The sequence below is a fragment of the Protomyctophum parallelum genome (genome assembly GCF_964188405.1).
Source record: "Protomyctophum parallelum genome assembly, chromosome: 9".
NCBI lineage: Eukaryota > Metazoa > Chordata > Actinopteri > Myctophiformes > Myctophidae > Protomyctophum > Protomyctophum parallelum.
The window spans coordinates 28506613-28534415 of record NC_139706.1 but is presented as its reverse complement, the minus strand read 5'-3'; the positions used below and the strand labels follow the sequence as shown (position 1 = coordinate 28534415).

At 42.4% G+C, this 27803-nt stretch overlaps 1 protein-coding gene across 1 annotated transcript in view; it reads right to left on the bottom strand.

Moving 5' to 3' along the window:
* Window positions 1-424: 424 nt before the first annotated feature.
* Window positions 425-27803, bottom strand: part of frem2b (FRAS1 related extracellular matrix 2b) — a 64942-nt gene continuing 37563 nt past the window's right edge. The window contains exons 5-24 of the mRNA XM_083773018.1: window positions 26019-26144; window positions 25479-25730; window positions 17588-17737; window positions 15840-16049; window positions 15553-15750; window positions 15120-15284; window positions 14815-14997; window positions 13786-13916; window positions 13502-13657; window positions 12940-13243; window positions 12592-12723; window positions 11775-12106; window positions 6957-7149; window positions 6533-6637; window positions 5695-5822; window positions 4230-4364; window positions 3950-4076; window positions 2703-2890; window positions 1651-1797; window positions 425-1163 (exon numbers count right to left, since the gene is read on the bottom strand). Coding sequence (XP_083629144.1) covers window positions 657-1163; window positions 1651-1797; window positions 2703-2890; window positions 3950-4076; window positions 4230-4364; window positions 5695-5822; window positions 6533-6637; window positions 6957-7149; window positions 11775-12106; window positions 12592-12723; window positions 12940-13243; window positions 13502-13657; window positions 13786-13916; window positions 14815-14997; window positions 15120-15284; window positions 15553-15750; window positions 15840-16049; window positions 17588-17737; window positions 25479-25730; window positions 26019-26144 — 3869 coding nt within the window. The 3' untranslated portion in view covers window positions 425-656. The remainder of the gene's footprint in view (window positions 1164-1650; window positions 1798-2702; window positions 2891-3949; window positions 4077-4229; window positions 4365-5694; window positions 5823-6532; window positions 6638-6956; window positions 7150-11774; window positions 12107-12591; window positions 12724-12939; window positions 13244-13501; window positions 13658-13785; window positions 13917-14814; window positions 14998-15119; window positions 15285-15552; window positions 15751-15839; window positions 16050-17587; window positions 17738-25478; window positions 25731-26018; window positions 26145-27803) is intronic.

The following is a 27803-nucleotide window of genomic DNA, read 5'->3' as shown; positions in this document are numbered from 1 at the left end:
TACTGTTGTACAGAGAGGTAGGGGGTTCTCTATACTGGTGTACAGAGAGGTAGGGGGTTCTCTATACTCGTGAACAGAGAGGTAGGGGGTTCTCTATACTCGTGAACAGAGAGGTAGGGGGTTCTCTATACTCGTGAACAGAGAGGTAGGGGGTTCTCTATACTGGTGTACAGAGAGGTTGGGGGTTCTCTATACTCGTGAACAGAGAGGTAGGGGGTTCCCAGTGTATTCGAACAAAAGACGGTGTCATCATAACACAACTACATTACCAAACAAAGATAGTATGCAACAATATCCTTTGTAACAGCTTTTCCTGATTGATTCCATTAATGCCAACTAACAGAACTTAAGAGGCATTTTCTTTAGCACCTTTGGACGAATATTATTATTATTATTTTCTTTTCTTTTGAAGGGGGGGGGGGGGTGAATCAAGTGGCAGCAGAAGCAAAACTGATGACTGAGTTTAACCTTTGCAGTCACGCTCCCTATTCCTCCCATTTGGAGGAAGTGCTGTTGTATTTCAAGTAAATTTGTAACAAAACCAACTGTCTTGTGCTTTATTTTAATGCCACACTCCCTCTTCCATGTTGCTGAATATGAGGCACTTGCAAAACAAAACAAAAACAGTAACTAGCATGTTGATCATCGCTCACACATCAGACCTCCGAACTGTCACTGCTGCCGGGGCCTAGTGTCATCATGGGTTCTGTACTGCTGGATACCTTTGGCACCTTCTTCCTCTCCTGCTTGGACCGTGCCAGCAGCACAACCACGATGACGATGAGGATTGTGAGGAGCAGCCCGACAACCACTCCTATAATCAGCACTAGTCTGTCGTCACCATCCTCGCTCTGGTTGAGCTCACGGGGGACGATCCCCTTGGTGAATATCTCTTTCCCTGGGCTCGTCCTCCGCTGGCTACTGCGGTCCAGCGCTATGTGCAGGATGTTGGTGCCACGGTTATTGTTTGCGCCGATGTCCTCTATGATGTCCGGAACGTCATTGGCCGTTCTTCTGACACGAGACCGGGCACTTGGATCCAGTCTGTTGTGATGGCTCAACGTGTGGTACTCTAAACTTCTCTTGCCGATGCCACGGTTGGCATTTTCCCTGGATCGGACCGTGTAGATGGTGTGGATGTACCATTCCCTTCCTGCAGATACCTAGAAAGAGGAAACAGCGGTGTTAAATATTATTGGTTGCACACCGGTGACGTTCAATGTGGCCTTCAGTTAAGCCTGACGCATTGTGGATTCCAGTCTCGATCCCGACAGCCTTTGCTGTGTGTCATTACCTATCTCTCTCTCCCCATTTCCTGTCAGCCTACTGTCCTATTAATAATAAAAAAATAGTAATAGTAATAGTAATAGTAATAGTAATAGTAATAGTAATAATAATAATAAAGAATATATATATATATATATATATATATATTAGGCTTTGCATGAGCAATTGAGCATTACACAACTGATCAAGGTATCAACAGGTTGTGAGTTTGTTGATCGGTTATTTTTGTGAATTCTTAAAAAAAATAAAAAAAATCTGGTATCCTTTTTTAAGCTATGCATTATAATGTGTGTGTGTGTGTGTGTGTGTGTGTGTGTGTGTGTGTGTGTGTTTGCACACACATGGCAAGCTAAGTTTACTGACCTGAAAGAGGGCAGAGGAGTCCATGCTAAATCCATCTGAGCCAGGCTGTCTTACAAGAGTCAAAGCCCCAGGGTCATCCACTGCCAGGAGCGCACTGAAAGCTACACTTCCAAATGCCCTGGCCTGGGTCTCAGGCTGAGCTTTGTCCTGGAATGACAGGTTAAAGCAGTGATTCTCAACCATTCTCATTTCAAGGACCGCCATGTAACTAGTCAATAAAACAGTTTTAAGGCCAGTCCATACAATGCAACTCCTTGCAACTGTCATTGTCATTGCTTGCAAGTGGTTGTATTGGTGTTTTCTGGCATTTTAAGACCTTTTCAGATGGGGAGCGACTGATACGCCTAGTAATTCTTTTTCAATAAAGAGGCGTGCATTTATTTTGGACACGTGGAGAAGCGTATTTTCACGGTGCTCGTTTCGTTCACACGCCCGTGGCCGACTAGACCTGGATTGTGGTGAGCCTTTTTTTACGCTACGTGTCCCGTGCCCCTCATGAGCAGACCTGTAGCAGACCTATCATTGATCCAGGCGACAACGCCTGCCCGTCACCCGCTCCCCGTCTGAAAGGACCTTTATACAAACCAAACCCAAATTTGTACACTTCATTTGTACACTAATTTAGTGTACCCACGTTGAGAACCACTGAACAGTGGGTTAAAGTATGGAAGCATACTGAGTTTTACTTATCAACACAATATCAAGTATTCATATGCACATATAGATACAGTATAAGTTGCTGTCTGGAGGAAACCGCCTAACTAAAAAAAAAATCTGCATAAAGTAATGTGTGTGTAACTTATGTTAAAGTAATAACATAAGTGCTATTGAACATCCTTTACGTCTGTGTGTTCATGTGTTGGTATAAAATATTGAACCAGAACAGCTAACTCCACCACCTCTCCCCCTCTCATGCAAGTAATTGACAATATATAAATCACAACACAAACTTGTATTAGGCAGTATTGCTTTTCAAAATATAGCGTTTTCTTAATTTTTCATTTTGGAGTTAGGTGGTTTCTTCCCGACAGCAGAGAAATAGTTGTACTTACTATGACTTTAAATCTATAGAGTAGGGATGGAGCATCAGCCAAGCAGCCAAACTCAAAGTTGCTCGGGTTGTATTTAGGGACATATCCATCAGCGCCAGTACACAAGAAAACTTTCTCAATGTTACAAATAAATGAGTCCCCAAGGTTTTGGACAGGATCCACCATCACTCTCCCATAGATGATATCCCCTGGATGGAGAACATATAGCGGTATGTGGGTTATGAATCACTCACAGTTATGAATCTGTCACGGTCCGTGACTTCTGTTTCCGTGTTCTGTATCCCTGTTGTATTTTTCCTGTGTTCCTTTGTTTTGAGTTGGTGTTTTCCTGTGATTTTGAAGTGTTGTGTTTTTCCCTGTTTCTTAGTTCCAGTTAGTTTCACCTTTAATTGTGTACCTTTTATTTTGTAGTATTGTTTTGTGCCTTCCTGTCTGCCCCTGTAGTTCTGTACCTGCCTTGTCTAACCTGTATTGTGATTAGGCTTTGTTTTCCACCTGTGTCTTCTTAGTCCCCCAGCCAATCCCTGTCTTGATTTTGAGTTTTGTTTCACCTGTGCCTAATTAGTCTGTGTCTATTTATACTCCCCTGTTTGTTCAGTTCCCTTGCTAGTTCGTCACTTTATGTCAGTAGTGTTCTCCTCGTTTATCCATGATTTAACTCCTAGTGTACTGTATGTACTTCCTTGTGGCAAGGTTTTTTTTGTTGGAATAAAAACCTTGCATTGAAGCTCATCTGCCTGCGCCTATCTGTCTGCTATTGGGTCCTAAAGCTCCTGCCTTTGCACTGTGACATGAATCAGTATTACAATAGTCCTAATGTTCCCAATAGTGGTTCCATGACTTCCATTCCACATGTTCTGGGCCTGGGATCCAGTGGGTCCCCAGCAAAGTAGTTAATCTATCATCAACATTGGTTTATCCACTTAAGCATTGGCTATTCGGAGAAAAAAAGGGGAAAAAAGTGTTACATTAAACATACATTTTATCAACACAAATCTCTGGTATCTCTGGTCATCATTTCTCGACCGCGGTCGAGATCATGGATTTTTCACAATGCCACGCCAGACTTCCCGGTCCTTCATTACCATCCCCAGTTCCTGCTTACTGATGCATGTGTCCCTAGCGATGACATCAGGGTACGACAGTTTTCTACAACAGTATCTCAGTATGACAGAATCTCTGGGACAAAGATACAATGAGACCAAATACATGTTTGGTCTCATCAAGTATGTGATTTTCTGCCTTACCTGGTGAGAAGGCAGTGTCACTCTCTTGACCAAAGCCCATTGAGCCATCCGATAGCCAGAGTGTCCTCTTAGAAAGCAGGATCATCTGTGTGTTCAGACTGAACTCAGCAGCCACTGGGTCGCTTACCTGGAAAATATGAGTGCGTCAAGCAGACATTATGCATCCAGCCTGCCAATCAGACAAATAGAGATGCAACACCCCCCCCCCCCCACACACACACACACACAAACACACACACAGAGAAAGGTATACTGTGTCGTATAGAAAAGGAAATATAACCTGCTGGAAGCGGATGTCCAGATGGAAGGTGACAGGCTCTCGGGGACTGCAGACAGGGGGAATGGTATACTCCAGGGTGGGAGGTGACGTGCATGGGACGAGCTTCACTGTGTAGGACCCAGAATAGTCACGGACCTGTAACGTTACAGTGAAGAATGTAATGCAATGTGCAGCAGGAACTTGGCATATTATCTTTTTTAACCCATTCTGACCTGAGATCAGATTCTAAAAATGTCTATTACATCCTGACAGTTTCATTATTAACCCATTCTGACCAGGGGGGCAGTCAGCCAGATATTTCGTGAAGCCTCATTTGAAATCGGTAGTTCATATAATGGCCTGTTGTGGCGCTGGACCGGACCCAAAAAGCCCCATAGCTCCATAGAGGCCCATGTATTTTGGCCCAACTTCACCTAGACTGTATTACCTTAATAAACATGGTCATGAATACTTTCTTCTTCCAGTCACTAGTTTAAAGTCTCATTTCTAATGTCATAATATTCTTTTTGGAAAATTATGGTCCCATTAATTAAAAAAATGACCATAAAGAAAAAAAAACATTGCGTATGTTCTGAGGGGCGTGGCTACCATTACAGTCTATGATCGGGATTCCCCTCCCACTCGAGTCAAAATAAAAACCAACGGAGAAGAAGGGGGGAAGTCCCGCCTCGTTGTATGGGCAGCCAATGACCAGCTGGTATACAAAACGGAGCCAGCCAATGGCCAGCTGGTACCAAAGATGGCGACTTACATCAGGAATTAGCATATTATTACAGGCTTCATTTTACGTTCATGTTAGACCCGGGGAACGCTTTGTCCATATTTTTTACAGTCTATGATTCTGACCTGAGATCAGATTCTAAAAGTGTCTTCGATTTTTCAAAAATAGCAGACCTACAAGCTCGTATCGCGCCACTCGGTGGCGCGATATGAGCTTGTAGATCTGCTATTTTTCAATAGCTAAAGCAAAATGGGTGCCCGGTCAGAATGGGTTAAAGAGCAGATCTACAAGAACTCACGACGTGTTGTGAACTTGAAGATCGGCTATTTTCAGTGAAGAGATTTGGGTCTCTATTTTTGCCCTTACCCCTTATCCCAAAACTTCTTTGTCCATTTTTTACTATTTTGAAAAACATTTTTAAATTGTTCAACTAGCCAATCTACATCGACACGTTGTGAGCTTGTAGATCGGCTATTTGAACTATTCAAAAATCTTTTTCAAAATAGTAAAAAAGGCAAAGAAGTTTAGAGATAAGGGGTAAGGCAGTAGAGAAAATAGGGCCCCAGGTGTAGAAGTAAAAAAGGAGGGGACCAAGTATAGTGGGACCCCCCAGTATAGTGGGACCCCACCCAGTATAGTGGGACCCCACCCAGTATAGTGGGACCCCACCCAGTATAGTGGGACCCTACCCAGTCAATGAAGTGTACAGTTTAAGTGCTTAAAAGGAAAGGCTGTGTTTCTTACTGCAAAATCTGAGACAAAAGTCCACTGCTGGATGGGCTGGTTATAGGTGGGTTCACTCCTCACAAGACTCAGGTTAAAGGTCAAACCAGGGTGTTCCGGACACATGACCATGGAGGACAGGGACGAGGCTAATGGGGGAATTAAGCATTCATTTGATTTCATGACAAAGTCACAAGTTGTGGCAAGTTGCTAAATTGAAAAAAGGTTTGAAAAAGTTTATCAAAACCAATTATGCCAATTAAAGTGATTACAATTTAACTTAAAGGGTAAGACAACTTTTTTTGAGGTTTGGGTTGTGTAGTTACCTTCCCATGATGTAACTCCAAATGTGGACAAGAAATTAAAAATAATTGCTTCAGTGAGTAGAAATTGATAATTCAAAATATGCTCCTCATTGACTTACAATGATTTACATGATGCTCTATATTGTCTGAATCAACTTACATGATGCTCTATATTGTCTGAATCAACTTTGTTTGTGTTTGTTTAAGTACTAAAAGAGAGACTTTGAGAGCTGTTTCAGCGTACAATGTAAGTCAATGAGGACCATTATTTTGAATTATCAATTTCTAATCACTGGAGTAATTATTTTTGATTTCTTGTCCACATGGCAACGTAACTACACAACCCAAACCTCTACCAAAGTGGTCTTACCCTTTAACGTAATTAGCGAATTTTCTGAAAAAGATGCTAAGCAATCTGATACAATAGTGATTATCTTTATTTATTTATTTTGATTACATGTTTGTAATTACTGTATACTGAAGCTTGTAACTACTGTATGTCAAATACTTTTTTTTAAAGGAGCATGCAGATTGCCCCGTATACTATATCATACCTGGGTGTGAAATCACAAACAGGCCTCTGAATCTAGCCTCTGTGCGGAAGTTGACCACTAGACGTCCCTGGATATTGATACGCATACTGGTTGGGTAGAGGGCACCTGCAAGAACAGTGAGGCAGACATTATATTACTGGTTGGGTAGAGGGCACCTGCAAGAACAGTGAGGCAGACATTATATTACTGGTTGGGTAGAGGGCACCTGCAAGAACAGTGAGGCAGACATTATAATACTGGTTGGGTAGAGGGCAGACATTAGATTCTATGTAGTAGTTTGGCTTCTAGTGCTGAAGCCACACATCACAAAAGAAAACAAACTAAAAGATTTACATTATAGTCCATTGCATTTGTCAGTATTATTTCTTTTCAACGAATATGTGATTATTTTGACAATGGAAACCATCTGAAGATGCGATCTTGCCTTGCAGTTCTGACGACGGTGGGCTACCGATGCCATCCCTCCACAAGATGGCAGTGTCGTACACAAATGTGAGCCTCAGCTCTGACTGCAGGTCGAAGTGCTGCCATCCTCCCACTCCCACAGGAGAGTGGAATACATAGGACACATGTAGAGGCACCCGCAGAGTCACATAAGACTGGATCAGATTCAAAACCTGGAATAAAAACAGGTAGGCTACATCAGTCGTTATAACACTTTTTCATGTCAAGGAAAAGGACCCCCAAACTGATGTAGCTATGTGTATAGGGTTAAAGTGGTTAAACTGATTTTGATGCTATAACGTATTAAAAAGATTTAATAGACTACTTATATAGTTGCCTGTATGGACAAAATACACATACGTTTTATCTAAAAAATAAAACAGATTTTATAGTCACTCAGACACTCTGCTTCAACTGCACATTGATTCAGAGTCACTTAAGTTATATGGCTTGTATAAACAGGACTCAGTGTGGTGGATAGCTCTTCGTCTATGCTACAGATGTATTGTATTGTTTAGGAGGAGCAGATAATGGACATGGAGTTTCATGAAATGCTTTACTTGGTGGTGTTATCTATAAATTGTAACTTTAAATTGTAACAGCTTAATACCACTTAATGCTGTACAGCTGTATGAAGTGTTGCACTCACTCTATTTGCATAGCTCTGCTGTCGGGAAGAAACCACTTGTGTTCATAATTCAGGAAATGAAAAATATAAATTTTTCAGGAAATGAAGAAAACCTTATATTTTGAAAACAAAGCAATGCTGCCTCATGGTATTGTGACTTTATGTATTTTCAATTACTTCCATGAGAGGTGGAGAGGTGGTGGAGTTAGCTGTTTTAGCAGTTGGAGGATCCAATGGAGTTAAGAGGTTTTGTCCCAAGCGCTTTTTACTACATTGGTTCAATATTTTCGAAACAACACACAGACGTAAAGGGTTTTCAATAGAGCAGTCTGACGTCACTTTCAGAAGAGGGCGCCAGTACACAGGTTCATGTCTTTTTTTATTTGTGTTGAAATCACCATAGGGCGATTTTAGGTCACTTCATATAAGAACTGTGTTTGAAAGATAAACCGATCATCCCGGCCTTTCTGTCAGGGGGGTGGCTGTGCGTCATTAATGATGTCCATTCATATTTGATACAGCCAGTTTCTGGAGAAAATGGAATTACTTTGACCGCAAAAGCGTTGAAACTACATATGAAAGCAATGTCGCTGCAAATATACGTCATGCCCAGCTGTCAACACATTGCATTCCTGAGATTCCTCGTTGACGTAAGCTCAGCTGGCGGTGACTCGACTTGTAATAACCACGAAACAATAAAAACATATATAAAAAAAATTAATTAGTCAGTTTCTGTTGTGCGACAGGCAGCGGGAGGCATACTATGATCCGACGGAGCATCCGAAGGAGCAATGGTCCGAGGTGCGCTGGGGGTCGGGAGAGGGTTGGGGTTAGGTTTAGGTGTCTGCCCCGGGGGAGGTTAGGGACCACCGCCTACCCGGAAGTGTAGTCTCTGGGTTGTTTGACTCGTTTCTAACGCTTATTGTGTTACTCTTTGGGTATATTTGTACATTTCCACCTTCAGTCGATGCTTCATATCCATATGAGGCCGAAAAGGCTGTGATGATTGGTTTATTTTTCAAACACCGTTCTTATATGAGATCTAAAATCCCCCTATGGCGATTTCAATGCAAATAAAAAGTACACAAACCTGTAGACTGGCGCCCTCTACTGACAGTGACGCGGTGCTCTATAAATGTTTTCCCATGTTACATCAGTGCTATAGAGTCTATAGCACTGATGTAACATGGGAAAACATTTTTGAGTGGTGCAACCACTCCTACAACCAGGAATGTCCGTATGTATCATGTATCATGTTCATGTATCATGTATCCGTCATGAGCACGAGTGGTGTGCGCATGCGTGAAACCAGCAATGGCCAGCAATATCCGCACGTGTGTGTACAATGCGCGTGCCTGCACAATGCGTGCCTCACATCTTGTGCTAAATAAATAGCGTCAATGCTAGCGAGCTAAAATATAGCCATCCTTGCTCTAGAAAGCACCAATGTTTCCATCTAGACCACCGGATAATCAGCAAAGACCTCCGAACATCGCGCTAATTGACCAAACCATGGAGAGCTCCGTAGATTAGGAGTTATTGAAGCTTTTAGTCTGCCTGTATAATGGGAGGTGGACGGCAGCTCGCATGCGCGATCCGGTCTAGGTATGCTAAAGAAGGAAAGGCCGACCCAAAATAATAATGAAAAAATAGTTCTCAGCGACGCGGATTGATATCCATAATAAAGCTAATCTGACGGAGCAGAGAGAGAGAGAGAGAGAGAGAGAGGAGGGGGGGGAGAGAGGGGAGTTGCACCACTCGGTTCACACAGGTGTGATTTTTTTTAGTTAGGTTGTTTCCTCTCCCGACAGCACAGTGTTCACCTTTTAATTTGAGTTGACTCTAAAATGTAGTTTATTCCTACATCGCTTTTTGTGGTAAAAGTGCTCAAACTTTCTTCTTTCCTGCCTTGATCTCCTTACACCCCCCCCCCCCCCTCCTTCCCTTCCTGTATTTCTAGGAAAAAGTGACACGATGGGAACTACCGGTATGCACAAAAACAAATTTCACCCACTTTTTTACTGTGATGTGACAATAAAGTAGATTGCTTATACCGAAATTGAAAGCATTTATACTTCTCTATCATCAGAGCTGTAAACTTCCCCAAAGCTGTAAACTTCCCCAAAACAAAAGCTGTGCTACAGTGAGACAAAGGCTTGTGTGGTGAAAGTTTCTAAAAGAGCCCTCAGTCTAAGGTATCTGCACTTTTCCCTGACCTGTGAGAGGTACCTGCCTGCACTGGCTCTCCGTTCATGTGGAGACGTGTTCATGGGGCCTTTGGCAATGAGAGCTCAGGCAAATGATTTGCAAAATGGCCCCATGACACTGCCTGCTTGGCCTTGATGGATATCTGTGGTCCTGTTAAGCTGGGCACTAAACCATACAATGACACTGGCCCCAGGCCCGGTTCCTTCTATCCAACATGCCCACTTTAAGAGGGCATCTTGGTCTCATTTGCCCATGGACACAAACTGCTTTCTTTTCACATCTTGCCTTGCAGGCCAGGGATGTGGCTAGAGATACGTATACGTATACAGTACATACATATAAATAATACGCCCTGTACGGAGTGTAACTGAGACTGTGATGCTCTGCTCTGGCTACTGCTCTTCATGTTTGGATATGTTTAACTGTAACCATGGTAACAAAATATTTTTTTGCAAGTAAAAGAAATATAATAGAGACAAAGACAAACGTGAAACTGGTCCACTTGTCAAAATGGTTTTTGAGAGGTGCTAGCCCCTCCAATACATGCCTTTTGAAATTACATTATATATGGCAGCCATTTTTTACCATTTTTTCCGATGTAGATCGGCTAGTTGAACTATTTTAAGATGTTTTTCAAAATAGTGGTGGTGCAAGATGGAGCCGTTAATGTTTATTTAGAGCACTTTTAACAAAAATCGTTTGCCAGCCAAGTCTATGGACTTTAAATGTTTGTTCAAGGCACTAAATGACGACGTGAGACGTCATGTGGCCAATATAATACATCTTGTGACTGGTTTTGTTTTACACAATAACAAACTGTATCACTTGATCACTTCACACCAGTGTGATTTTTACACTATTATTGTACTGTAGGACTTTGTAAAATAAATCTGAAGCAATGCACAGCGAGAAAGTCTACTGATTCGAGACAGTTCCACGCATGCCCACTCCTACATCGCTATCACACAACTCTGCTTAGTGCTTATAGGCACATGCACACTACAGGACTGTGTTATTAATAATCTCGAGTGGAGAATGAGAATGGAGGGTTTCCATAATGTGCCCCTTGCACTCTCCGCCCCTCCTTTATCATTACCCTCTAGCTTAATTAACCGCAAGTCAAGTAAGAGTGGAGGTTACCAAGATGAATACAAATGCTGGGACCAGTGCAGCATACTATAGTATGGGCCAGGATGACAGAATCAACTTCAACCAATACCTGCAAGATCACAACACGTCACGTGATGAGCTTTTTTAATGCCTTTTTTTAAGGTGCTACTGTATATCATGAGTCATGACAGAGACGGACTAATGTTTCGATGCCTGAGGCATCTTCATCAGAGTGAAAATTTGACAATATTATTATAATTTTATTTTTTATTATATAAAGATAAACCCCTCAATAAAATATATGTCATCAAGAAAATAGGGATGTCAGGTTGAAAGTGGTTAAGACATCCTCCTGCCTATTCTAAGAGCTGCTGTTGCAAAGGATTGTATGATGCTTCTGTCAATTGGCTTGCCATTTTGACAAGATAAATAACTGGGAACACCAAGAGCGGGCGAAACAATTAAAGCAATGTGCTGGGGTTGTCATTAGTATAGCCTATATTCTCTGTGGGTTCGTTAAGGGGACACCAAGTAAGCAAACAGGGTTTTATGCTTCTAAATAATTCAGTGGGATTGAGGAGTGTGGCCGCGCATAGAAAAGGGGCAAGACTTAGAGGAAAGAACTGGCTATTAAGAGCTGATTCTGCATTCCTTTTCTATTATTATCTGTACCCCTATTTTCTCCCAATTTTGTCATTATGCCAATTTATATCCCCACACATTTCAGTGGTTCGCCTGTTGTGCGGGAGGTCAAAACATATCACTTAAGTGAGCTAACTATTGACATCACTTCGCCAGAATTGACAATGCGTGTCAGGGATAATCTGAAGCTGAGAGGCGGGTTCTACTCACCTGTCCATCAGTTCCAATTGTGCCTCCACAGTCACTGAGCAGCTCTGACATGTCGTAATAACTAGTGAACTCCCAAAGGCACGCCTCCAGATTGAGGTTTCTGTAGAAGCGCAGTGCACTGGATCCCCTGAGGGCGGCGCTGTACTGGTAAGGTGACGTCTCCCCTATCACCTCTGGGTTTTTGCTGGCTTCAGTGAGGAAACCGTAGCGAGTCTTGATTTCAGTGTAATCCAACAAATTGGAGCAGCGATGGTTACCGACACGTGTGCCATCTGGGCTCAATGTCAGCTCGAAGTTGGACATTGGCCGCGTGGACACTACAGGCAACATACCTGGGAAAGAAGGAAGATAGCGCAGCAGTTACATGGAGGCCATGGACCGTGAAAGCCTGGGTGTTACACTGTTACAGGAACTGGAACTGGAACGAGGTAGGTTCATATAGTACGACACACATTAGATGAAGCCAGCATGCTCATTTAACCACATGAAACCCATCGTCCTGATTCTCTGCAAGCAGGCATGTCATGTACACATTCTGCGTAAATAGCCAAACATTTAATAAAAATAGCATATATATAATCTACAAATTCAAAATGCATCCTAATTCCTAACACGTTGTAGATCAGCTATTTTCTGCAAAGCGTTAGTGTAGAGGGAGAAAAGGGTGCGACCAAGTATAGATGCCAGGGGGTCACTGGTCAGTGAAGTATAGCATAGACTCTATAGAGAGTATAGGCTCTATAGAGGCTTGATATGACACTATTTATCTTCTCACAGTAATAAAAATTATCATCATACAGCAATCTGTGTTTCTCACCATCAATGTGGGGCATGGTGACAGTTAGCTTGATGAGGTTGGGGTGATCTGGATCCTCTGCTCCGGTGTAACGCAACCTGGCAGAGAAGGGCTCAGCTCCCACTGTGCCCATGACACGAGGCTGGCACATCCCTGCAACCATGCCATGAGAACACATCAAACATTTAGTTTTCTTTAATGAATGTCGACCAAAGCGAATTCTTTCATCTCTCTCATGTTTAGAAGTACAGGGCAGGGGTGCCGAGATACAAACGGAACTCGAGCCATCAACACTGAGTCATTCCCATTACAGAGGGAAAGGGATGAAACTGTGTTTGAAGATAGAGAAGGGAGTAGAAGCGCACGCACCCTCCTCAACGCTGATGGACGCTATGGGGCTGCTGAGCTCAAGACCTTCATCCCCGTTAGAGTTCACTGCCCGGGCAGCACACTGAACCCTGGACCCAGCCTGGAAGTAGACTGAGTCCAGAGTGATGAGCTTAGAAGAAGTGAAGAAGGTGTCAAAGTCCACCTCCCTCATGGGGCTGGTGACACCGTCTGGGCCAGTGGGGGCGCTGACCAGCCAGCGGTACCGGGTCAGCGTGTTGTTGATGCTCTCACTCACACAGATGGAGCCCGTCTTGTCGAAGTCTGGGTACTTGGGATTACAGGCCTTTAGAAGAGAGCAGAGTGGAAATAATGATTGTGGGTGAAACATGCAAGAATATGCTCTGATGACCAAAGCTATTTCTGTAACATCCTCACAGGAGTAAGTTTTTTGAGCAATGCGTGCACAATTACCTCAGTGCTACTCATTAAAATCATTTCAGTATCTGTAGTGGAATTGCTGATAAAAGGGAAAGAGCCTCTCTGAATAAAACATGAATGAAAATAACATAATTCTGTATTGGGTTTGGCAATTGGGACTTACGGTTACACAAATGACAGGGTATCCAGCCACTGGGTGGGAATCTCTGGTCTTATCCGTGTCATCAAAATGTAACAGAGACACGACCAAGGGCACTGAAGGGAAGGTGACATCTGCCATGCTATTGGTCTCCTCGATGTATATTATAGCTTTGCTCATCTGTTGATTGACAAGCCAAGAGAACAAGATAACATTAATTAAGAGCAATTCTCTGCTGCTTTGTGATTGCAAGCTAGTGGAATACTTGACAAATTCAATCCGACTCTTTGAAGAGTCCGAACGTGCACCTTGGTTTCTGCCACCATGTTCTCGTCAGGCTTCAAGTGGACGGTAAACGCCTCCCTCATTTCTCTGATTCCATCAAACAGAATCTCCACCTCCACATAGTGCACTGTGTCTCCTTGCTTGAACACAATCTCTGCAGAGAAAGAGAAAGGAAAGCTGTTATAGGGGTTAAAGCCTGATTTATGCTTAGTTGCACATGGATGTGGATGTACAGTAGCACACAGAATATAGCCAATTTCAGTGTGTGACACAAAGTATAAATCAAGCTTAAGTGTCTTGCTCAAGGACACTTTGATACATAGATGGGCGAACCAAGGGTCAAACTGTTGACCTCTAAATACCCAGTAGCCTACCTACCACTCTGCTATGGCCACCACACAGCGGGATGTTTCACAGATGTTTGTGATACTGATGGTGGCACAGAATTGTATTCAACCATTGCAACACAAAGACTGAGATTAATTAATAGTCTTGAGAAAAATGCTGCTATTTGTCCCAAAGTGTTTTTTTCAAAAAAGCTGTATAACCTGTATAACACATATAACAACACAATGTGACATAGCTCTGTTTACAAAATTCTGTACCCCCTCCAACTGTATATACTTTCCCCATTTTAAACTGTTTTAAACGTATGTTTTCTCATACCATTAAAGATCCTTTGAATTGAATTCACCTTTAGCTAAGCCCTGCCCTCTCCCACTTAGACACTCCCACTTGGACACTTTCCAGCCGGGCTCATTTATTCCAATGTGAATATCATGGATTTTACACATTAAATACCTGTTCATTTTAGGAAACGTACCTTCAAAATCTCTTCCAAATCCGTCAACAAGGTCTGCCATATGCACTGGAAGAATATGTGCCTGGAATTTCTTTTGTAAACAATGTTTTATCATATAGGAAAACTATTGGTGGAGAGGTTTGTCTAACCCATGTTATGCTTAGCTGTGATTGGACCATAGCAGTTTGGGGAGGGGCTCAGCTATAGGTCAATTGAATGGAGATTGATGTGCCGGTGCACGTTTGTTTACCCTCAGATACTGGGTGGTAGTCTTCTCCAGACGTAGCAGAGCCATCTTTGGTGTGAACACGGACAACAGACACCTTGGAGATGTCCCCAACACGCAGCACCGGGATCTTCACTACCGACACCTGGCCTCCTTCCTGGGGCTCGTTCACACTGAATTTAGTCTCTCCAAACTTGATAATGGCCTCTGTGAATGCACAGAACAAACAATGACTCCCAAGCAGATTGATTTTGTATCATGCTTAAAGTAGTAGAAATGTTGTCAGTCTCATAACAGTTTCTCAGCAACAACAAAAGCATCATTCTTACTGTCTGCATCATCCTTTATCTTGATGAGTGTCTCATTCTGCACGCCGATGGACGCTCCAAACGGAGAGTCACTCTTGGGGCTTCCCAACACCAGACGGAGTTCTTCTTCTTCTTCATGTTCTGTATCATCAACTAGTGTCAGCATGCAAGGCTTTTCCACCTCCCCTGACGAAAAAGTAGGGTCATGTATATTAACCACATGAACCTCAGCATCCCTATTCTGATCATGTCATAATAATAATGGCATGACATATAAACATAGACACTAATATAAATAGAGAGTATTGGGGAAAGACACAGCAAATGTTCGCTATAGAAGACATTTTGCACCCGTGGGGTATGGGGCTATCAATAATAGACAAGTAATAAATAAATATATAAAAGCAACCATTCAAAAATGAATAAATAACAAGTTCGGATTACATTCCAGTACCTGGCAGGAAGGTGATTATGGAGGCTTCTGTGTTTGGTCTCTCATTAAAGTCCATCATGACCTGGGCTGTTCCCTGTCTGCTGTAGCAGCGCACAGTTGACTTGTAACTTAGATCTCCGCTACGGTATACAACAGCTGAGATCTGCCCTGAATTCTCATTTCCCATGTACATACCATCCCGGAACTGGACCGTTGGCACTACAAAAACAAACAGAACAAGCTCAGTCAATCAACACATGCACTGATCAATCGATGTGACCAGTTATTTGTATTAGGTGTATACTCACAGTCTGAGACTGAGTCATTGATGAAGATGTTAGCTTTGCTCGGTTCCCCCAGGATACCATTCATGGGCATTCTGAGAACTAGCTCAAACCTCTCTGGCCCCTCCAACACTGGCTGGCCCAGGTCATCCAGGATGGAGACGCGAAATGTCTGCATGGTGACACCTGGGGCAAAGTCCAGGTTCTGACTGATCCCCACATAATCCAGACCAGCTGCAACACAAAGCATGTTTGAAAGGGCTGGATCTCTATGAGATTCAATGCACAGTACAAAATATGGGCTCTCTACAGTACTTTGGCCTAATTCAGTAGCACGCTTCACGTTACTTTATAATTCATGTGTGACTGTGATCAAGATGAAAGGAAACACCCTACGTGTTGATGAAATTTCACTTTCTAACCTATAGTAGAATAGTTGAAATTTCATCATATCATCAAGGGGGCAGTGAGATAAAATATTGTCATACTTTGCCCAGCTGTAAACAGGGAATTTACCAGGCAAGTGTGGTCGTGGGTAGCTTTTCTCATTTATTTACATATCATAGCTACATGTCCATTTCCATACTGGATGAGATTCTATAGTTGGCGGCAGGCTGTAGACAAGTGCAACTGGGCAAGCTTGACATGTTTCTGTGCAGCAACACTGGATACCCATGCAATCGTGATTTGTGTGTGGACAAACTCACAATTTAAGTGCTCAAGTCGCCTAGGGCCTAATCTCCACACAGAAAGGCCCTTTCGCCAACACCGCCTCGGGTATGCGCACTTATGACACGGAAGAGAGAACACACCCCCAGCGGGAATCGAACCCAGGACCTTCTAGCTACCGACTGTGCCACCGTGCCCCTATAAGATTCTATAGTTATTTAACTTAATTAGGATACAGGCCAAACGGAAGCATGTAAGCTATGACAAATGGTGCGGACCGCCTGTGGTCAGGGAATATTAAAGAAGCTGTAGGGAAGAAGTAGTTCGGCTTCAGACCTATATAGTCCAAATGTTGAGCCTGCATGTGGGACAATCAGTATGCATACCTATGGTTCTGCCTACACTCAAACCACCTTCATCCCTAGAGCTCATAACATTGTATTTCCAATACTTCCACCCCCCACCCCTCAAAGAATGTTTACATTCCCCAGGTCATGTAACCATCCAACAAATCCAGCATTAACAACTCCTTGGGCTCTTGAGCTCGCAAAACAACGTGGGGCAGAGTGACGATTTAAGTCTATTGTTTTCTGTGGTTTAAATGTTTTGTAAGCTCTGACTACAGAAGCTGTCAGAAAAAGAAGGGGGTTGTACAGAGTAGAGCTCGACCGTTGCCATCGTTTTGGGTCCTTTGGAGAGTCCTAGACCCTAGCCTAACACTGAAAATGTGCAAAATCTTTCAATCAATTTGAAAAGCGTACTAGATAAATGCAAATAAAGACAAATAACTAAGATTTGCAACGTGACATATTGCATTGTTGTGACCTTGTAGATAATATATATGTTTGATAGGTTTTATTGGGACACCTCAGCTTCATAATGAGTACTACAGACGAAAAACTGTTTAAGTCAAAATGTTATTCTGACCCCTCTACGAAAAGGCCTCGTTGTCCTGACCCCTTATCCATCATTTATACATTATGGATAAATAGTGTGGACTTAAACTGTTTTTCGTCTGTAGTACTCATTATTGTTGATACAGATCAAAAAGGTCACATAACGGCCGATATATCGGTCAGGCTCTATAGTGCAGAGACACCTACCCTCGGCAGAGACGGGATCTGTCTTCCTGGAGCGCACGGTGACAGTCCCTGCTTTGGAAAGATCCGTCCCCGTCCTCCAGACCTGCACCTCCACAAAGCCATCACTTTCATCCACATGGTAGTCTGTGTTACCAAAGTAGAAGACAGGAGCTGGGGAAGGGAGAGGATGACAGGTGGGTGGGGGCACACAGGAAGACGTGATGCATAATCATCAGTGCAGCAGTCTGTTTCACGACGTGATGCCAGGATGCCTGATATAATCACTGAACTGAATTTGTAACAGCTAGCATTTTCCTAGCGATTACCCTTGATTACAGGACTAAATGAGCAAGCAGTCAACACTGTAATTCCGGCACTTAAATAATGCTTTCAAATGTCCCGGCATGAATCATTCAGGAGGGCGGGCGGTTACATCCGTATTAAACCACCAAAAAGGGACCTGAAGGCAGAGTTGTGTTCTACTGGGGGAGCCTGGTGTAGTTGGTCTGAGAGGCAGACAGGAGGCCTGACAGGAGGGCTGGGGGATGTGGAGCTTGATGTGCCAGTCTGGGCCTGCCTGACTGCAATTAGTGCTACTATGAGCTGAGATTCCAATGCAGCCAAACTCCCCCACTGTTATTCTCTTTTACCTCCAATATATCTGTTTCGTCTTAACAATGTACAGTAGGTCATGCTGGCTGTGAAAGCTCTTTCTTGGCCCTCAGCATATGCTCCCATTATAGTCAGCAAATACAGTAACACAGCAGTATTGAAATTGAAGACTGCTAGCTTGATTCCAGCAATTTGGACTAATAGGGCAAAGGGATATATCTTACAGTGCACAGCCTATGTTTTGGCCATGAATTAGTGACATAGGGAATTAAAAAAAACTAAAATATCATTGTATCGTTGTTGTGAATTCCAGGGTACTAACAGGCACTACAGATTTGCAAGTATAGGAATGTGCCTTTAGAGAGATACTTTGGACCGTATACAGAATAAAAAATGAAGTGATTGGCAAAGGCCATGGGCAGAGATGTGGTTTCCATGACAATGGAACAGTGGTGTGTTTTTTCGGAGGGTATAATTATTCTCTCACACAGCACGAGCACGCATGTGTGTGTATATACACTCGCGTGTGGTGACAGAATGAAATAACTGCTCTATAGTTATGTTTATGTGTGAATTAGATAAAGATTCTAATGGCCAATGGTCATTACCACCTCAAGACAATAGCCACACATAAGACTTCACCTCAGGATGCCGCATTATCACATGAAAAAGGCTATTTGAACTGAATTATATATTCTTGTTGCCCCCAGCCCCTCCTCCTGGGTATCAGATATGCTTTATTGGATGGTTGCTGGACGGTATACGATTATTTAAAAACAATTATTGGACGGTATACTACGTATAATAAAACATTAGCAAGGACAACAGGCAGAGCTGCATGATAAATTTAATGTGAATGTAAATGTTACAAAACTTGCATAGCAACCACCTAAGTTACCTTGTTCGTGAAACCACTTTCTAGTAGAAAATATTCTTGTAATGAATTTGTTATTAAAGGTATATTTTATCAAAGCATTAATACACTCCAGCCATGACCATTTTCAAAAGTCTCAGTTTCTGCCTTTCCATTCTAAATTGCAGTCGCGAAATTTTCAAACAAAAACAGTGTTTCAGGGGTTCAAAAACATTGGAGTATGGAGTATGAACACTAGGGGCCCTAATGTATGCCATGCCTACCCGTATAGTATAGTGGGTTTAGAACCTTCCGCTATCCGTAAACGGTATCTTGCGGCCACGCAACCCACTATACATTTTGCCGACTCCTATATTTGCCAGTGGGGTATGGCCGTAAGCGTGTTGTAAGGCAACATTGCACTGGTATGGCCTGGGGATAATGGATTGCGCAGTCCTCTCTTAAAGCTAATAGCACGGCATTGGTTTCATTATTGTAACAGGTAGCAGAGGTGTTTTAAGGTTTTAGGCCGGGGTACAAGATAGCAATTGTTACGGGGGAACACCTCTTACGCAATGCTAAACCCCCAAATTACAGATTTAGTGCCTCTGACGCAAGATAGGGCCCTAGGAGTATCTCTGCTGTTTTTCAGAAAATGAAGAAAACCGTATATTTTGAAAACAAAACCTGCCTCATCACAGTTGGTGTTGTGACTTTATATATTGTCAATATACTTCCATGAGAGGTGGTGGAGTTAGTTGCTTCAGCAGACAGTTTGAGGATCCAATGGAGTTAAGAGGTTTTGTCCGAAGCGCTTTTTACACACACATAAAGGGTGTATAATAGCACTGATTTATGCAAAAAAAACTAAAACCTCAAACATGGAATTAGGTGGTCTCCTCCTGACAGCAACCATATGCATTTTAAAAGGAAGACATTTGAGTGTGTAATGGATGTGCTGTAGATAATAACAAAACAGGGATTGTGTGGCTAAGCAATGTAAATGCATTCAAAAAAATCTACTTTAACTCCAGGGACGATACATTATCTGCCCACAGAAGATGAGAGTGAAATATAAGCGATTGAAAAATAAATAAATACATTTTTGTAAAAAGAGGGTGGCCAACAGTGCTGACATATGATTACTTACTGACATCTCAAAACAAAAGACTTGCTCAGTCTGAAATATGACAGCATCCCTTCCAGTAATCCGAGTCACTAATGATATTGGACTCAAAGGCATATGTTGATGGACTCTACAATGAAACAAGCATTTCTATATTTGCAAGAGGAGACATGCTCTAAAAGGGAAAACAATCTTTTCAGGCAAAGCCTTGGGATTTGCGGCTCTGAAAGTAGCGATCAGTGCCTGGTGTGAAATAATATTACCTTGGGGGGTAATATTATTTCACTTGGGGGTGCAGGCAAAGGGCAAACTCTCTTATGTTTTAATCTGCACTGAGAACAAGCCAAAGACAAAGAATACTGCATCAAGAGGCATGCAGCTGCCAGCATTTGTCCCCACAGACAAGCCAAACAAAGCTGGTTTTGACTGCCTTCACTGGATCTCCGTGCAGTAATCAGATCTGCTAGCCGCAGGTTGGCAGCCAAGAGCTCAGACCTTGTTGCATTGGCCCAGTAATCAGATAAGGCTTATGCAGCACACAAACAGTGGCCTTCAAAGAGCCACGGCCCATTAAGTGAAAGGTAAACCACTGGCTCTTGAGTTGTTCCAGCACAGCCAAGACCTCTGCAAACGCAGTCTTTCTAGGGTTACCAGGAAAGGTGGTTGATGCAAGCAGATTAACTACATTCAGACCTGGTGATTATGTTAACTTTCTATATCCAGAACAAACAACTAGTTACCAATCATAATGATTAAAGGTACAAGCCATATAAATGGGCAATAAACATTCTTTATATACATATACCATGCATGCATTTGCACTTTTTGCAGTACTGTAGGTTGTAAAATATTCCATAATAGCGAAGATGGGGGGATCACTGTCTTTATACAGTTGCAGATGTGTGAATATAAAGCACAGCGTTACAGACTACAGGGAGACAGAGGCATCCCTGAGGGGACTGTTACACTCTGACTGGCTGCTTGATCACACTTGAACTTTGCATGCCGTTCCCACTGCAGCGCTAAGTGATTTCTAATGGGGAGATTCAACAGAGACCCAGGCAGTAGCTGCTCTGTCCAGTGTATGGTAAACAAATCTTACCTCTGCAGCAGAAGTGCACTGTGATGACTACGTATGGAACAGAGAATTGTCTCTGAGGAAACCTTTAACAGGTCCGGGCCTATTTAATCCATTAATAAAATGTGCCCATCGTCAGCAAGCGCCTCTAGGCTGTAGAGCGATGCGATCAGTTTTCATAGCACTAATTTGACGGGCACATGACCATGCACTTGAACTTGACGGTGATTTACGTCATGGTGTTAATCAGAGAGAGTTTAATTAATACATTAAATAAAGATTAATTAATAAAGATTCAGAAATAAATGACTTGATAACATGGATACAAATAAACAGCCCCCTGCTTAATATTTTTACACATCTGTTCTTATCAGAATGAAATGGAATCCAGGTGAGGCATAATGACAGGGTTTGTGGGCGCCTCCTCGCTGCAGCCTCATCCAGAGTACATAGACTGGACCTGCCCCACGTTTAAAACCCACTAATAATCATACCTTTAGAACCAGAGCCAAATTTACAGGCAACTGACACAAGACCATAAATACATGAGTCTAATCCTGCTGTACAAGCATTCTCATGTTTTACAGCCAGAGCCACCAAAACCTCCTCCGGATGCCCAGGCAATTCGGTCTATATTAAACAGCAATTACCTCTGCATGAAAGGACAAGTTTTTCCTGTACTCATCGCTTTCAAGGCGAATAGTATACTGTAAATATAAGGATGTGGACATTTTTCTGTAGCTTCTCCACCCATGGGAAAACAGCAGGCATTCTGCGGACAGCTGTCTGTACAGAAAGGTGTTAAAAGGTGCGAAATTATGTTTTGCTGTCTGTCTGTCTGTCTGTCTGTCTGTCTGTCTGTCTGTCTGTCTGTCTGTCTGTCTGTCTGTTGGCGCCTTCCGACCAATCGACATCAAACTTGACGTGTGTCCCATATCACCCGGGGGTGTGCAGAGCCAAAAACATGTTGTGTGGAGTTGACAACGGGTCCTCTCCAAAGGACACTATACCCTCAGAGATATTTACTATTTACTACACTGGCAGCTGCACTAAGACCATTCCATTATCTCCTGCATTGGTGAGATTTGGATATCATCCCTGGCACCATCCGTTTTCACTCAATTCTTCACGTTCCATTTATTCTTTGGATGCTGGCATCCTAAACACCTACAACACCTGATCAAAACTAAACTTGGGAGGCGCCATCATACAATCTTGTACCTCACACCGCGTGTCTGTGTCTGTGTGTTTGCTGAGACAGTCGATCTGGTTTCAGGTACTTGCGCCGTTCTAACAAGAATCAGCACAGTTGTCAGGCGCTAGCTTCAGGCAATGCTTCCCCATCCGCGTGCTCGAATTCCTGACACAAGACTGAATCAGGATGTGAAAATAAGATAACAATACAAAAAGGTACGTGCAAGCAAGTTTCCACAATAAAGGGCCGTATTCTCCTCCCAAAATGTTCATTCTATATAAAGTCACCCTTGTGTGCCTTGTGCACTCCGACAACTGATAGGCATAAGAAGATTTTCATTTCCCTCGGCCAGCCTAAGGAAGCCTGAGGCAAAGGCAGCATGACTGCAACATAAGACAGGAATAAACCTGACTACAGACTGTTAGCATTGTCTCTCAGCCTAAGTAATAATGGCGTGTTGTTTTTTGTGTGGTGATAAATTGTGTGAACAATAATGTCTTCATACAGTAGGTTTGGCGAAGCCATGCCAGGAGTTCACACAGTGGAGATAACATTAATGTATGTATGTAGAATCAATAGATTTTTCAAATTGCAAAAAGGTGCATTAATTGGATTAGTCAGACATGTCATTGTTTAACAGCTGAGATAAGCAAACTGCCTGTCACTCTATAGAGTGGAGCCCATTATAAGTATAAAACTGTTTGCCTTCAGTCTCAGCAACTGTGTCCCCATGATAAAACGGTGTATGATTATCTACACTGCTTTGCAATAACAATGAAATTGGTCTAGACATTTTAAAGACTCCTGCATTCTATACACACTGTGTAAACTATTGACCTTTTCCCTTTGTTCTGAGATCACTTCCACTGCAATCTTGTCATTTGTTTATCTTGTGTTATCTTAATGTGTTTCCAAATATCTATGGGCTGTCATTTTCCAAGACTCCCAAATATCCTTGACCCTCAACTTAAACATCAAAGTGTGTGACTGAGTGGGGAAGTTATATAAAAATCAAGATCAGATCAATAGATCAACCAGACAAACACTGTCCGAGCCTGTCGTGTCTACCTAGACTTTGACAGTGTTTGGAAATTCAATAGCTACACTGATAAACACTTGCAGACCTGCTGATCTTAACACTTGGCACTTGGGACATAAAACAGCGGTATTCTGCCTACAGAACTGTGCAGTGGGGTGCTGGGGGGGTCCCATTAAAAACCTGTTTGTCTCAGCAGCTGTCTTGGCCGTCTGGAGTCAATGCCCAGGAGTAGTGAGGGTCAAAGGGTCCTAAGCACAGTCTCACGTTACACAGTACAGAGTACACTGCTACAGTAAGTAAATATTCCAAACACGTAACCTCCCTCGTGAAGCAGGTCAAACAAATCCACTTGAAGTTTGTCTGCCTAGAGTCCGAGGGGAGAAGAGAGGGAAAAGAACCTGCTACCACACAGTCTGAGTAGTTTGTGGATTCTACAATATAACATCTATGAATATTATTGACACAGAAACTAAAGAAAATAGAATTGTACGTTAATAACTACATTTAATCACTACGTTTTAGTTCAACGCAGTATATGGACATTGTTAATCCATAAGTCAGTTTGACTGCACAGTTTTAATTATGCTTTAGCATACATCAATAAATATTAGCTGCTCACCAGACCAAGTTTTCGTTATGAATGTGTGAACTTATTCCAGCAGTAATGAACTGCAATGTAGCATACAGTATATAACAGAGGTGCATGTCTCCTTAACCAGAGAGACCACAAATCTGAACTGCAGATCTGAAATAAATCAATGCACAGCTAATTGACTTTACTACTCTGTTTGAAAAATGCCTCTTATGCTTTATGACCTTGCTAAAACATTATTTATTAATTAAATGGTGGATTAAAAATCGCACCGGCTTAATTATCTCGCTTCAAACAAGAGTTGTGATCCAAGGAAAAAGGAGGTTGAGCAATTATGCCAAATCTTTCAGCTGCACTGTTGCCTGCCCACAATCAGTGGGTGTGCTTTCACAGATAGCAGGGCGATAAGGAACGGCGGTGAGGTGCTGGGCAACAAAGAGGCGTCAGGGAGATATGAAGACTATCGGGCCTCCGGTCTCAGCCTGCAGATAGGAGATAAGCGTTTCCCTTCCAGCAAAGAGTGCGGACATACCCACTCAACCTCGCTCTCTATCATTCACGCTCTCTATCATTCATGCACGCACGCACGCACGCACGCACGCACGCACGCACGCACGCACGCACGCACGCATGCACGCACGCACTCACGCACGCACGCACACACGCACGCACGCATGCACGCATGCACGCACGCACGCACGCACAAATAAAAGCATTCATACTGCACAATTGCACTTAACTTTACATTTACTTTTACAGTATAACTTTGAAAATTAATTTGAGCTTAAAATTTGTTTTAAATTTGTATTAACCACTTGAACTTGAACTGCGTATAAGTGAAGAAAGAAAGAAAAAGTAAATTTTCATTTTTTAAATCTTTTCTAAAACGTTAATGCTCTGTATTCTGATAGTAATCATTGCTATAGAGCAGGGGTTTTCAACCTGTGGGTCGTGACCCCTTGGGTGGTCATCAAAATATTTTGGGGGTTGACATGTTCTTTTCTTAAATGTTTTTTGCAACTGAATGGCTGGAAAATGGAAATGAAGAGTTTACATAGGCCTATGTACATGCATAGGCCTATGTACAGTACATTTTTGCTGTTGATACTCACAGTACATACAGTACATGATACACAGCTCATTATAGTTATTTATGCCTGGTCAGGTCAGTCCTGTGGTACAGTATATTTATAGGCTGTATAGGCCATGTCTTTATACTGTATTTTAAATGATATGGTAATCCCATTTTTTCTAGTGTTACTACTTATTCTGTACTTCTTCTCATTACCTGAATCTTTGTTTCATCCGATTCCTTACTGTGGTGTTGCCATGACAACTGAATTTTCCTCAGGATCAATAAAGGTCTATCTATTAAATATTTCACCTTGTAGCTATGCTGGGTGAAAGGCCATCTTACCATCATCCATGTCAGGCACAATTATGACTTTAGCAGCGGGAAACTCCTGACCCAAGCGACCACCCATTGGCATGCTGAGAGAGACGTTGAAGCTCTCCTCCTCTTCATACAATGAGTCGTCGATGATCACAATGCGGCAGGGTTTCTCCACCTCGCCCTTGTCAAAGCGCAGGATGCTGTGGTGATCGTCAGGCCTGGAGATGTAATCAGAGTAGGACAGCACCGTGGTGGGGATGGTGCCCGTGGCTGACACTGGAGTACGTGACACAAAGCATGGATACAGAGTCAGTTAGAGCCTGACCTAGCCTGGCATGGCCAGACTAATATATCTGTGTGGAACCTGCCTTTTCAAGGGGCAAATTAACACATTTATTGCGGCTAGCTGTTAGCATAAATCCCAGTTCTAATTGCCAACATACGTGTTCACTTTAAGAGTCGGAGTTTGGTACATGGTACTGTGTACACTGTAAGAAACGGGCTAAGCATTTCTTTAATGACATTAATAAAGCCAAACTATTCCATGAAGTGTCCCTAGTGTACCTTGTTGGGTTGAGCAGAGGACCATGAGCTCCTGGCTAACATCTCCACTCCGGCGTACAGGGATCAGAAGTTCACCGATATCCTCCTCTATGTTGTAGACAGCCGAGGGGATGAACACTGTTGATTCTATATAGGATCAAAAGAAAAAGAAGCAAATCAAATGACCACTCTTACATTATTCATACACACTAACACGCTTAGGATACAGAAAGGTCTTGAATATTTCTTTTTGATTTTCATATGGGGATTAGGTCAAGGGAGTGTGTGATCAGAGATCTGTGGAAGATCTGTTGACCGTTTGGAGATCGAAGACCAGAAGAGAACCCAGAGAAAGCAACTGTATAGGCGCCATGATGATATCAGACCTCGGCTTAGATCACAGAGAACGATCTCACTGGCTGGCTAGCTGACACACTGGCATGAATATGAATTCTCTGTAAAGGTCACCTGGATGGGTTTCCATTGTCCCTCGCTTAAATTAATACTCAGCATCACTGCTTTGAGTGACATGCAGCCTAACACAGATAGACAGCTGGGACATATAGTACTTTAATGCTATCTAGGAATGGAGAAGAGAGGATTAATGAAACAGGCATACTCTAGGCTATGGGCTATGGGTCTTACACGCTATATTGCTTCATAGAGGTCGACTGATATTTGCCCGCATCTTTGCATGCAAAGACGAATCATAAAGGTTGGCCTGGATAAGCCAGGCATGTGCCGTGATTCCTTCCGCAAGCAAAGACTTGTTCTATTGGTGTTTTTTACTGGTCTATTTTACTGGTGGCCCCTATATCTTCCCCCCTCTAATTTCCTTAGTGGTACCACACTACTAAGTACTGTCCTGAAGTACTGTACAATTAAGAAGTACCTTATGTATTACAACAAGTTATAATACAGTGCTTAAGTGGTTAATCAGACTAATCGATTTAGTTGATTATAAGAAATGTTGATTAGTTGATATACAGTAAAAGGTTAAAAAAAAGGTTTTTGATTATTCTGTTAACCTACTACAGTACATGAGCAAGATCTAATTGATTATTGGTTCTAAATATCAGTTTCTAAACGTTCGATACATTACAATACATGATCTAGCTTCTTCTCGTAATTCTCAGTTACGACTCAAGTGTCTTGCTCAAAGGCACTTTGATCGAAGTGAGAAATTACCCATTCAAAAGCAGTCCGTCCACTTCCTAAGCCACCACCACCAGTAAATTCCCCAGTGTATATTTGTCCATTGGTAACTCAGATAGCTTACAAATAACCAATTGGAGATTTTAAATTGTAATCTCTCTGATAGCTGTAATCTCAACTGGAGCTGAACTATTTCACAGGGACAATCCCTGATGCATTCAAGTTCTCTGCTCACCGTGAAAACATTCTGACAAACATTTACATTTTTATAAGCCTCTGGAACATGGGTTCATTCCATTCGGCGAGTTCAAATGACTTTGCAGTATGTTATGAATCATAAACAGCATATGGTAATTGAAAATGTTTGTTTATCAACAGAAGAAGAAAGAAAAGCAGGGTCTATTAAAGGCACTGGCACAAGGAAAATATATCACAACTTTTGGAGAGATACAGGTCAGTTTAAAGTTTAATTATTCTCCAGAGACTGCTACTTTGTATGAAAAACATAACATGTTAATCATCACAACAAAGCAGCAATATAGTCATTTATATCATTCTCTGCCATATCTGTTGTTTATTAGAAGTTACTTATTTTGCAAACACTGCTTATCTCCACTGGTAAAACCATATTGCAGTATACAGCATCTGGGG